The 13,474-nt window shown below is 34.9% G+C and overlaps 1 protein-coding gene across 2 annotated transcripts in view; it reads right to left on the bottom strand.

The window, feature by feature from the left end:
* The window catches only part of myom3 (myomesin 3), a 76,030-nt gene that overhangs the window by 44,662 nt on the left and 17,894 nt on the right, over positions 1–13,474 (bottom strand). For both annotated transcript variants that reach the window (XM_038276346.1, XM_038276347.1), the window contains exons 4-10: positions 11,200–11,353; positions 10,491–10,648; positions 9,456–9,548; positions 9,144–9,232; positions 5,157–5,201; positions 1,778–1,918; positions 1,519–1,680 (exon numbers count right to left, since the gene is read on the bottom strand). In XM_038276346.1, the coding sequence (XP_038132274.1) occupies positions 1,519–1,680; positions 1,778–1,918; positions 5,157–5,201; positions 9,144–9,232; positions 9,456–9,548; positions 10,491–10,648; positions 11,200–11,353 (842 nt within the window). The remainder of the gene's footprint in view (positions 1–1,518; positions 1,681–1,777; positions 1,919–5,156; positions 5,202–9,143; positions 9,233–9,455; positions 9,549–10,490; positions 10,649–11,199; positions 11,354–13,474) is intronic.

Genomic DNA, 13,474 nt, shown 5'->3' with positions numbered 1-13,474 from the left:
GAGAGATGATGAATTCATTCATAACTGGATCAGGGCACTGAACACTTGATGGACAGCTAGACATGCTGTATTTTTACAGAGCCTCTGTCGCTGTCTGTTGCCTAAGCTGCATGGCCATACAGTCACGGCTGCACAGCCAACACACAGTTCTAAAATCTGGCATATATATGCCAGAAAAACTTGTAATGCTTGTATTGTTATTATGATCCTAAGGATCTTCTGACCATGCAGTAATTTTAATTTTAAATTTTTTTTTTTACAAATGTATCTTTATATATCGTTTATAAAGAAACAAGTAAATGCCAGGGATGTATAGGGAAATTATACAGAAGGAAACAGATAAAAAATAGTAAAAGGTTAGTATGTCAAAAAGGAGTAAGAAGAAAAATATATTGATTAAAAACGGTCTAATTTGACAATAACACGTTTTGTTTAACTGGTTTTTGGTTTTCAAGTTTTTCTACTGTGATGTTGTTTTTGTTGTTATTTTCCCCCTTAATTAAATCAGGTCCTCATTGTAATGGCGTGTCATTGTTTTCCTGAACAGCTGATTGGCTGCTGGGTGGAGAATTTTCTAGGATTTAGATCAGTCCTAAAAGCTAGCCTGCCCTGGAGCAGGTTTGCCGTCCAGAGTACGTTAGCATCGCTGACTAGCATCGTTAATAATGAATTGAGCTTCGTGGTTTGAAAAAAATCAGGGTTAAACTGGAAGTTGTCTCACTAAACCAGTAATCCTGCTTCATGGTATAGGCATCAGGGATGGTTCCCATGAAATCCCTGGAAATCTCAGAGAGATTTAGGTGACTTTGAGAGTCAAACCGGGCAGAAAATGAGATCCCATCACAAACAGAAGCTTTATTTGGTTTGGAGGAATTTCCTCTAAATTTGGGGCTTTTGATAATTTATTTCAACCATTATTTGTTCTGGTACACTGATTATACCAGACACAGATCACAAATAAGGATTAATAGATTTTCTCTATTCCAATGGTTTATACCTAGAATTTTAAAATCAAACATTAATGTGGAAACGTTTTTAAGCTCAACCTAATGTTTTTTCTATATTTCTGATACGGATTCTAAGGTTTATCTTATGCTGAATCTCTCTTTATAATGTTTTGTGGCAAACTGCTGATGCAACTTCTTGGCTTTCTTTTCTGTGATTAAATTCTTAAATATTAGTTGTCATGTCCACCTGATCTGTAAAACATCTGTATTTCCTCCAGAATTTCCATTGACCTTTTTGGCACCTGTGACAGGTTCTGTCTGGGGGTCGCAGAGTAAAATGAGGTAAATTAGAAAGCATGCCTCACTTTTTGTTTTACTTTCTTAATCGGGAAGAATGTAAGAGAGTGGTTATTACACAAAGTTCTTAAACATCTTTGTCTGTTCTTGTGGTTTTTGTGACAAAAAGGGCAAAAGTGTCTAACAAAATCGGAATAATTTTTAAATATGCTCTTTTAATCAGAACTAAGGGAAACACAATTTTATGATGGCCTCCTAATTATTCTTTGTTCACCTTTAATGTAGACAAAAGCTACGTGTTCCTCGTATCCATCGCTGGTCTTCAGTCTGGCGCTATAGACTCCTTCATTCTCCTTGTGTGCAGCAGTCAGGGTGATGATGGCCTTGTTATCAAACGTTTTGATGTCCACATTGCTGGATTGCTGCAGCTGTACGCCTGGAGGTTGGCAGCATTGTTAAGAGTCAGGGCTACAGCTTGTTTTTTTTAATTGTAAAAAATGTGCCACAAGTAGCTCCCATTAGACTGCAATTACCATCTCTGAACCAGCTGACATCCTGCTGGAAAGGTAGCAGAGCTGATGTGAAGGTACACTGCAGGGAGAGGCTGCTGCCCTCTTTCACCCAGGTTGGCGGAAAGGAAATGTCAAAGCGGGCTTCTTTTTGCGGCTGCCAGCCTAGAGGAGGAAGAGGAAGGAGAAGGTAAAGTGGCATAGTGTAAGGAAACTACTAAAGAGATGGGGACAAAGAAATAAATAAATCATAACTGGCAAACAAAATTATAATATATTAGGTGAATTCACTGCAAAAAGGATCAAGAAATAAGTTGACATTTCTTAAATTAAGTGTATTTACCCTTAATTTTATTAAGTAAATAAAATGATTTGCCAATGGAATTGATATTTTTGCTCTTAAAATAAGATGATTTGATAATATGCACTTAAAATAGGACAATGCAGTATTTTTTTTCTTATTTTAAATGCAAATTGTCTTGTTCCATTGGCAAAGACTATCACTTACCTCCTAAACTCAAGAACAAATGCACTTATTCTATGAAAAAATGACTTTTCTTGATTTAAATTTTTTCCAGTAAAGCCTCTTCCAAACTTGTTCTTAAATCATTTGAATCACTTTAAATGAGGGTACATTCTGTCATTCGGTGAGATCTTATACTAGAACTAGTATGTGCAATGACATCTACTTTTAATTTTGTTGGCAGGCTGATGGAAACACATTCAGTGACTCCAGCATAATAAGTAGAAAGGTATGAGAGAAAGAAAAATAGGGTTTTGACCCAAAAAAAAAAAAATCCACTTTTAAGAGGATAGCAATAACCGTAGCAGAAAAATAAACTTTTTATAGAATAGAACACAAACACAAAGTACCACATTCACATTAAGATTCCTGTGAGAAAACTACACAAAACAGCAGGGAAGCCGCATCTGTGAAACATTTCTGAAAGTAGGCATCTTCTTTCTGCTTTCAGTCATTTTGTTGATGTCAGATTCAATACATCTGGGCACGAGTAACATGTGTTTCAAGAGACTTTTCAAATCTGGTTGCCTGTTGTCTGTTTAAGAATCTGCCACAAACAGCAAAATGTTTCTTATATTGATCTTCTGCTAAGTAGTCCAAGCTAAGTCACCTTTAAAACATACAGCTTATGTCTTTGCTTTTTATCATTCATACCCTCGAACCTAGGAAGACAAAGATAAATTTACCACAGTTGCGCTTTTGTTTATTGACGGATTTATGTTGGAGATATTATCTTCTTCTCGTGAGATAATCAAGTGTCAGTTAGATAAAAATGATTGTGTGCAATTCCACAGCACACTTTATGGCAAGCCTCCTCCAGACACTATTACAAGCTGATAAAACTTCATTCAAAATGATTGCCATCTAATTTCTTTCTTTTGGGACTCTGTGAAATTGAATGTAGAGAGTGCTTCTGGGAACACACTGGTGTAAACTGCATTAGATTGCATAATCTTCATATTTATTTTTATGTGTTTTCAGGGATGTCTCCTGTTCAAGATTATCTAAACAGAAAACAAAGTTTACACAAATATGTTGGAAATCTAACTTACAGCCTTTAAACTATTAAAGGCCAAATTCAACCATATTACACTATCAAAAAGGAATAAATTAGATACTTATTGGAATATCATATATGCTTTATAAACACATTTACATTGTGGCACTTTAAGGCTTGGAAATCCAGCACAAAAAATGGCAGGATTATTAGAGCAATAGTGTGCTGTGCACAAGAGATATTACTGAGCTATCTAAGGCATATATATGTTTTGCCAAAGTATTTATTTCCCTTGAACTTTTTCACATTTGTAAAATTTCAGCTACATAAGAGTTTTATGCTATAAGCCAAGAGTAAACAGCACTTAACCGGGAAATGGAAGGATCATTTTTTTAAAACAAAAACCTAAGAAATAGGCCTTTGATTATGTAACCCCTTTTACAACCTCTAAATATTATCTAGTGCAATTAATTGACCCTGTTTGTGTCCTACTTAACAACTATGTTATTTAATGTCGGTATAAAAACGCTTCTCTATTAAGCCTCAGAGTTTAACATCGCGAACAAACAATATCATAAATACCAAGGAAAATACAAGAAAGGTCAGACAAAATAATACATGGCAGAAAACTGACTATGTGTAGTCATGTGATCACAGTCACTGCATATGTTTTATGGATGCAGCAGCATTATACTTTGGAGATGCTTCTCTAAAGCAGGGACAGGGAAGCTGGCCAAAACTGATGCGAATATTGATTTAGCTAAATATAGGACAATTCTAAAGGAAAACTTGTTATAATCTACAAAATACTTGAGATGTGGCAAAGATCTATCTTCAAGCAGGAAAAAATGAACATGGAGACCCATGTTTAGAGGCCTCAGTCCTTGATTGTGCCGTCTGTGGACCATTGTTACATTTCTCTTTTAATCCTATATTTGTCCAGTATACTGCAATCTGTATAATGACTTTAAATACATTTAGATACAACAGCAAATATAAACCGTTTTTGGATGTAGAATTTGAATAATTTAACATAATGGGGAATCTTTATCACAGTGTTTATCACATAAATGATCAAAAGTAAAAGTAAAAGTTATGGACTGCAGAGACTTAGGTTGGGTGCTAAAAAATGGGTTAAATCTTCCTTGAAATTTGAAATTAGCTCAGGAAGTAACAATGTATTTTTATTTATTCCAATTTTCTTCTTGGTGGGCACAGAAATCTTCAGATTCTGTGTTACAGTCATAAACTAAAGTACTAATACAACCTAAATCCTGAGGGGTTTCTTTCTGATATATTTTTTTTGTGTTCTTATCATTTATGCATTCACAATCAGTCATACAAATAATGTGAACAACTGATGTTTATGTTTTCTGCAAATAACTGAGCCACCTGGTAATCATTCATTTCCCATACAGCAATATGAATGGTTGAACTGCACATTTTGGCCAATGATTTCTAATCCTCACAGATGGTTAGGGCTATATAGGTCAAAGAGTACCACAGCTTGTAGCAAAATGGGATAAATCTCCTGCTGGTGCTGAGATGAAATATACATGACTGTCATTTCTGCTCAGATATGAGCAAGTCATTTTATCCCTGCAGCAACCGACTCATATCTAATTAACACCCTTACATCCACAAACACCCACGGAGAAACATAAATCCCATGATAAACAAACAGCACTGATGCACTGCTCCCCTTCAATCCCCTGTTATCTTCCTTGAGGATGTACTGCATACACAATACTGCAGAGTTTCATGCCACAGTCTTCAAAGCCACCCAGACCTCCCTCCTTCACTGGAGGAAAAGGAGGAACTTCAAAGTGCAGCAGAGAAAATTAAAGGGGACACTTTTTATTAGGCCTTGGTTTGAAACTTACCGGTGGTCTGCGAGTGCTCTGAACCAGCCATGGCTCCTTGACATGCTGCATTGCGAAGAAGCAGAGCAGAACAGATTAGAGGGAAGAGGGAAGGCTCAGAGATGGAGACAAAAACATGGAGAAAAGAAATTAAGGAAAAGTAACAAAATAAGGACTCAAATCAAAGTTGGCAGAGCCGCATTTGGAAACCACATTGAATATGCTCGTAGCATACTGTAGCCCTTCTAATACATGAAAACATTCTGTAAAATAGATATTACTAGAGAACACATCTTTAGGAATTTATTATTCTATAATTCCTCACAATCACAATGCTGTGAGAAAGTATTTGCCTCTTTAAGATTCCTTCATTCTTTTCTTTTTCGTCACACAAATATTTGGAATCATAAAATAAATGTGATTTCAGTGTTTGAATCAGGCAGTGATATACGTAACAGGTGAGCACAAAACTCTGTTTTATAATGTAGATTACATTTATCACAAACATTTTAAAAACCCAGCCCATAAATAGTTTGAAATATAAGTGTTTCCCTTGATATTTTAGTACAGTTAAAAGGTTAAAAACTGATTTTACACTCCTGACTTTAAAAAGGTTCATTAATAGAGCACGCCTGAGAGACAAATTAGGGATGCAGATCTCAAAGCGCAGTGCATGGCCCAATATTAACAAAGTCATGAATATTGGATTCTTTTCATTCATCTGGATTGGTCCAAGAAGTAATTTTAAAGCTTTAAGACCCCCTAAAAACAAGAGTCCTTATACAAATAAAGAAAAAAAGAAACAAGTTGATCTTTCCCAGAGTAGCCAGATTACCAAAATTACACTTAGAGCTAATCAGGAGCTACTCTAGGAAGGCCCAATGGTACCAAAGAAAGGTGGATCCGCAGGCATCATGATAGGTGCTGTCCTAATAGTGCCAGCAGTAAAGATAAAGGTAGTGTGACAAAGTGGTTTAGTTTATGTTTACCACTTGTCCCTTATTCTTTCTTCTGAATCTTTGTAATGCTTAAATTTAAACATTAGTGTGCAACTTTGACTTTCACTTACTATCCCGGGTTTGTTTGTGTTAGCATTATGTTGCAGTTTCCATCTACTTATGTTTAGGTTAAAACTATTACTTCAGGATTATTGGATGAAATTGTTTATTATGTTTCAAAGTATATTCATGGCATTTGTTTTCCTTTTTACTCACCATTGTTTAAGTATTTCCTACTAAATTGACTAAATGATGTCATCCATTACTTTGCTGGGTTCTACCATTTAGAGGTTTTCCTTTTGAGTTATGCTTTGTTTGTTTTTCTTTAAAGTAACCTTTTGAGTTATCTTGTTTCACACTGTTTATTTTGCAGACTCTTTCTTTATGTAGATGAGTTTGTAAATTAGATTAAGTTTATTCTTGTTTCTCTGTTTAGACTTTGTTTTTTTTTTTACCTGTTTAATTGAGGCTTGGTCCACTCAAGTTCAGGTGTGTTGCCACTTGATTATATAAGCCCTGAGCTCTTGGATGCTCAAGGTAAAAATGTTATGTCAGAGAGAAAAGGAATAAAAGACAACAGAGAAATTGGAACCGGTGGCTAAGGCTGTTTTTTTTTTGGTTCACCTTATTGACCCTCGACCAAACTACCTCACAGGTAGGAAAAGGATGCAGGATTCTTCCTAAGGAAGGAGGTAGGAAAAGGATTCAGGATGCTTCCTAAGAAAGGAGGTAAGAAAAGGAAGCCGGATGCTTCCTTTCACAGTTCCCTTTAAGGATCTATGCGGAGTCCATTGCAGGACAGGATACATAGGCACAGACATCCTTACAGAATCTAACAAATGTGCATTATTCCTTCATGTGTTCTCTTTGTAAAACATGCTAATGTGCACACATTCATGTTTTGGGTCCTATAACGAAGGGCTTCAGCCACTCATTACCTACATTTTTGTAACTGCATTTTCTTTTTTTTTTACTGTTTTTTGGGAAGCTGTTGTTCCAATTTGACAAGCATCATCCATTAATGTTACAGCTGTATAAGGACTCCTGTAAAACTGTTCTACACACTACTGTGGCGGATTTGAAAGAGCAGTTGTTTTTTTCTATAGTGTCCTTACTGTTGAACCCATAAATGGTAAAGGAACAGGAACTACAGTTTGCAGTATCTGGAAAGAGGGCAAAAATAACATCTACAGTCACTGCCATTACCAACAATTAGCTAACTTGGCTCATGAATGCTTGGTTGTAATGACTCAACAATAAGACAGCATTATAAAAGAATCAATTATCAGAAAGGCTCGATTGATGTCACAACACAACCAGTTGTTAGAGTAAGGTAAAATTACTTCACCAGGCTATTTGGGAAATTTAGTCACACATATTCATCATGAGATAGAAACCAAGATTTACAGATTGTTTCATTTAAAGTAGACATTTGTTAAAAGAGATAAAGCACATATAATAGTAGGCATTGCTCAGTTTTCTTGTCCAAGTTGTTGAAAGGTGAAAAGAAATGTGTTCTTACCTTTTTTTTTTCAAACTGATACAAAAATAAATTAAATTAGGCCAGGTCTTTTTTTTAAAATACACATAACGTTGGTGGAAAGACTAATCACGGCTAGATTACATTCACCTGTAACCTTAATTTTCATACATTTTTTCTAGCACTGTGCTTTTGTTTCGATTAATTTTCAACTGAAATCTTCACAGAGACATTCTGTGACCCCAGTGTGAAAATATGAAACCAAAATGTAAATCTGCATTTATATAAGTATCATGGATCAGACTCTTAAGGTGAGAAACTAACTTACTCATCACTGATGGTTCAATGACATTTTCAGCTCTAAAATGTACTTTTTTGCTTAATTGTATTTAGTTAGTTGGAAATTTCCCTGTAAATTGGTATCTTAACCCTTTGACAGGCTGCTGCTCTGCAGTAGGAGTGCATATCACACAACTGTGTGCTTAAGTCATTGGTGAGTAAATCCTTTTTTTGCAGCTGAAATGTTTGCCCTTTGTTCTGACTTTTCTTTGCCATTTTTGTGGCTATAAGTGAAAGTTCACTCTGTATGCATTGAGATAGTTTTATTCTATATAGAAAATGTTGAGCTTATTTTCGTCTGTGTGGTGGCTTTTAAAGCACCAACTATAATCTTGTAAATTTCACCAAATATGTTATATGGACTTTCCTTATAAATCTTCTCATTGTAGTTGTTATTCCTGCTGCTTTTTTCTACCATAGCTTTTTCATCCATTACCATGCTTTGCTTTGAGACACTTGTCTGCAAAAAGCTTCTTCAGCTTCTTAAATGGATACTTTTAGTTTAACCCTTTTATGCAGAGCATCAGTTACTGCTGGGCAAAAGTCAAATCCAAAGGATTCCTCATGGTTATGTTTACCATAATGCAGCAATCAGGTATAGTTTCTATTTTACAAATCATTTTGCTTTGGTCTCATGCAATTCTTAATTTTCTGTTAAACTGAATTGGAAGTTTTCATTATATGTGAGTCATAAGATATAATAATATATAATTATTTTATAAAAATATGTTAAAAACTAATACAAAAAACAGTTGAAATATACATCTCCCACTATCTGTAAAGACAAATTTATTCAGATATTCAAATTTAATGAGATGCACATTTGTTGGTTTGTGAATATTTTGCAATGCAGACACTAGGGGGCAATGTTGCCAATTAATTACCGAATCTCCACACACAGAAAGTGTATTATTTTAGAGTTATATTTGTGGCTTGTAAGATTTTGATATTCATCAGCGAATATATTTTATTAGATCAGCAACATGTCTGTGCAAAGGCTATTTCTGGGGAGTTTGTATGGTACTTCACATTTGAGAATTTCTTCGTCTGATATTTGGAAAACCAGTCCTTCAGTATCTCCTTACCAAAATGACACTGATCTATTCATTATTTCAGTATCCATCTTGTTTTTCATAATAGTTTGCAGAAAGATGGAACTTGCATGTCTATGTGAAAGATAGGCTCACTCACAGTTTACCACTAAGGTTCCAAATGTCGAAGCTTCACCCAGGGAGCTCTTGGCAACTACTTTGTACTCGCCAGCATCTTCAGGAGAGCACCTTTTTAGATAATAAAGAATACAGTCAAAAAAATATTCATAATAAATGTTAAATAACTACAAAAATCCCCATGTGGATCATATAAATAAGAAGAGAATCTGAGGAGGGGAAATGGGATATATTGGTTCTGCTTTTTTAAGTTCAGCAGCAAATCTTTCAATAATATCTTCAGCCTTGTGTGCAAAGGACTCAGCACTAATAAATCTTTTAACCTTGGACCTACCTTCTGATCTCTAGTAGACTGAGGCCAAATTTTTCTTGGAGGCTGTAATTCCATGGTAGGAGAGATGTTATCAGTGGTTTACCATCTTTAAACCTTAAAAAAGAGAAAATAGGCTTCATTGAAAACAAAAGCTAAGTTTTGATGCTGCATGCTCCTCTTTACAGACCAGGTGTTTCTCCATCCTTCTAAATCAAGGTAGAGTTTGAATAAATGTACAGAGCACTAGAGAAGCCTTTGATCTTTTATTCTCTCATGTGCCGAGTTTTGTTGAGCGCAGACCTTTGCAGCTCATTGGGCTTGATGGGTCCCAGATGCGTTGGTCAAACTCATGAACCAGGTTATCTTGATCTCAATGTTCATGAATACTGAGTATCCTCAGCCCTTTCATCAGCTAGTCTCATCGCAACTCAGGTCTCAGGGTCAACAGTTTGGCAAACTTCCTGAATTTGCAGAGCTAATTTTGTATTAATACAGAGTGCAATATTCAGCTTGGGGACCTCACAGCTCTGAAGAAAAGTATCTTGACTTTTCTTCAGCACACTAATGGTCTTTTAATTGATTTTTGTTCTCATATTTTTTTGCACCTTTTATAAATGTATGTCTCTAATAGTTACAAACCCTGCAGTGCTGTATCACTTATTACTGCATTGCATAGAAGTAACCGCATTTTATTTGCTTTTTATTTTTTGGAAGGAAAGTTATGTATTTTATTCACTAAAGAATATTGCATGCTTTAAAAATACACACATTGTACATATTTGCATTAAAATCCCTTTTTGTTTCCCACCCAGCTTCTATATCTTTATTCAAAATGTATGCACACTAAGAGCAAATCAAATTGAGGTAAAAAACCCTCGGTGCACAAACTTGGCCAGTTGATTCTGATTTATAGTTTGCCAGTAGCTGCTACACACGGCTCTAGTTTACATATAAACTAAAACAACTTAAACTTAATATCATTAATAAAGAAGAACAAAAAACACTCAAAAGATAATGTAAGAGTGAGGTGCAGGAAAGTTGGATGATCATTCATACCACTCAACCTTTGGGGGTGGACAGCCCTGGACTCCGCAGGAGAGCATCACTGTCATTCCCTCCCAGACTGTGTGAGCTCTCAGAGGGACAGAAAAGTCTGGAGCTTTCTGACTCAGCTTCTCCAAGTACTTGATGTGGGCAGATTTCTTTTTTTCTGCCTGAAATGTAGATAATTGACAGATAAGAAAAAAAAAACCCACACAAATATAAGATTTTTCTGTCGTTCCCATTTGACAGAAATTCTTTGAAATGTTATTGAATAATGTAATTTTAAGGTCTTTTTCTTTCTTCATATGAAGAACACATAGGGGCTAATAATTAAAGTGCCTTTTAAAATGAATCAATTGGGTTTGCCTCAAAATGGTAAATGTGACAGAAATATAACACTGCTCTACAGTATACCTTTAACATCCTATTTACCCTAAAACAAAGTATTGACTCAGGGGAGGTGGATATTTTAGGCCAAACTTTGCAGTTTGTTTTTTTTTTGGGAAAAAAAAAAACAACCTTCAAAATAATTTCATGTTTTTCTTCTTTCCAATTTAGCACTACCCAGTATTAGTCTTTCATGCAGCAAATGAAATATAGTGGAATACATGTAAAATCTGAAAGTTCAAGGGATTACATTTGCAAGAAAGTGTCCACATCTATTTATTTTTATTTTCAAGCATATATATATATATATATATATATATATATATATTTATACCTGTCTGCGAAGGGCCACTTTGTCAACACGACTGCGCAACATTTGCTGGTTTCTCATCACATCTATCTCAGTCCTCTCAGCTTCATTTCCAAACCAAATCCATTTCTCTCTGTGATATTCCTCATCAGCAGCCATTGTTTCTTGCAGAATCTCCCTAAAAGAAGCAAATTAGAAACATGTTTTCATCATTGGTTAGTTTTAAGACGTGTGTCAGGGTAGTAATGGGGAAACAACAAAAAGCCTAAACAATAGAAAAACAGCTGAGATTCTTATGGTTGTATTACCAAAGTCTTTTTATAGTATTTCAGTAAATTAAGGGTAGGGATAATAATTTGAGCATATTGTGCAATAACAGCAACATCTTTATTTTGGATAGAAAAAAAAAATCCTTCTGTCTCAGTCCCTTCAACATATTTTCATTTCATGATTTTTGGCTATTTGAAAATGGAGAAAATGGAGCATCAATTTTTACTACTACGCCGCTGTAGTTCTGCTTGCTGGTCATTATGTGCTTCTACCCCATAAAATCAGTCACATGTTTATTTTTCCAACAATCCTTTGTATGTGCATAGGTCAAAATGACTGGATGTTGATGGCTGAGTGGTTGATGGTTAGTTGATCTTTTATCAAGCTGGTGTAGTATAGGTCTTATTTAATGGGTATATGATGATTAAAATATTTCTACCTCTGTTGTCGAGCCATGAAAAAACATTGTTTGTCATGTTTCCGTTTATCTCAATGTCTCTGTTCATTTCCATGAAACAAATGACACTATATTTATTTTTTAATTTTATGAAATTAATCAAAAAGAAATTTCAATTGTAAAGTCTGCACATTTTCTCTAAAAAGAGGAATTTATATCACAGTGCCAGTCCTCATATTTTTTTTCTTCTGGCCTGGGGTAGTATGCTTCTCAGGTTTCCGGTTTAGGATTTGCTTAATTCATGTTATGAAGGACGTTTCACTCCACGTCCTGCATACATCTACTGGTGGTAGATTTTTTTTAGCATTGAATCCATCAATAGCAGAAAACTTGTAAATGCAAACTCAATTCTTAAATTCATTTCCCTTTTCAATTTTAATTACTCTTTGTGGATGAAGTCCCTCCTGGAAAGAAATGTATCTATTGTTTGGTTTTATATAAAAAAAAATCAATGTTTTTCCCGACTGTAGTTTGAGTAATCAAGAAAATATAAAATGTATAAAAACAATCTATAGTATATAATGTCACTTTTTATGGGATTAATGAGCTAAACAGATTTTTTCTTATGTATGAACATGTACTTGCGCATATCTATTGTGGCAAAAATGCAAACACTTTATAACCACAAAACAAAAATGTAATATCTAATGAGTTGTTATATTCTTGCTGATTTGTATTACTCTGCATATGATGTATGCTAAATTTATTCAAGTTTAAATTATTAGAGGGTATTCTCTGAAGGTTATTTATTTCAGGTACTGTAAAAGAGAAGCCAGAGTGGGAAAGCTGCTATTTACAAAGAAATGTTTACATTTGCTATACTTGTTTATGGCCCTTAATTACTTTTTGTTTTGTTTTGGGGTTTTTATGTTGAATTTGCTGAGCTCCATCTCTGGGCTTGTTGTACTTTCACCATTTAAAGAAAAACAGACCGAGCCACTGGTAAGCCACGCATCCCCGATGCAAATATTTTCATATTATGTTGCATCCAATATCTCCTTTGTATATGTGGTTCATCCATATGTATGGTTTTAAACATGCTTCGAGACAAAAAGGATTTTTTTCCTGTATTTTATGGACATTTCGATTGTCTCATTCCATCACCAGAAAGGTGTGCTTTCTAATCTACCTTTTGATTGACACTCCCCAGAGCCTAATTATATCACAACATTTTTCACAAATGCAAAGCTTGCAGCAGTACTGAATGAAACTTAACTATTCGAACAAATACTTTTCTTTTCCTTGATGGCCTGTAGAGTAAAATAATAGACCGCAAATGGTTGTTAGTATTCCAAAGAATACATAAACTCATTGAATGACTATGCAAATAAATCATGCTTAGATTCATATGCTTCCAGGTGCTAAGAAGCACAGCTTTAACTTGTGATCCCACTGGCTGTGTGCCAGTCTTCTTAATATGCTTTGGCTCACAGATGTTAAGCCTTGAGGGGATAAAACACAGAATCTATTTATATCAGTGTGTTTGAGGCAGTTCTTGACTTAATAATTGCTTTGAATGAAAAATTTTAAATCGGGTAGTACAAAATTTATTTAAAACTAAAACATGTCAGC

The sequence above is a fragment of the Cyprinodon tularosa genome, unplaced genomic scaffold, assembly GCF_016077235.1.
Source record: "Cyprinodon tularosa strain WSP-4 unplaced genomic scaffold, ASM1607723v1 ctg124, whole genome shotgun sequence".
Lineage (NCBI taxonomy): Eukaryota > Metazoa > Chordata > Actinopteri > Cyprinodontiformes > Cyprinodontidae > Cyprinodon > Cyprinodon tularosa.
The sequence above is the reverse complement of the archived record's forward strand: the minus strand, read 5'-3'. Positions and strand labels throughout refer to the sequence as shown.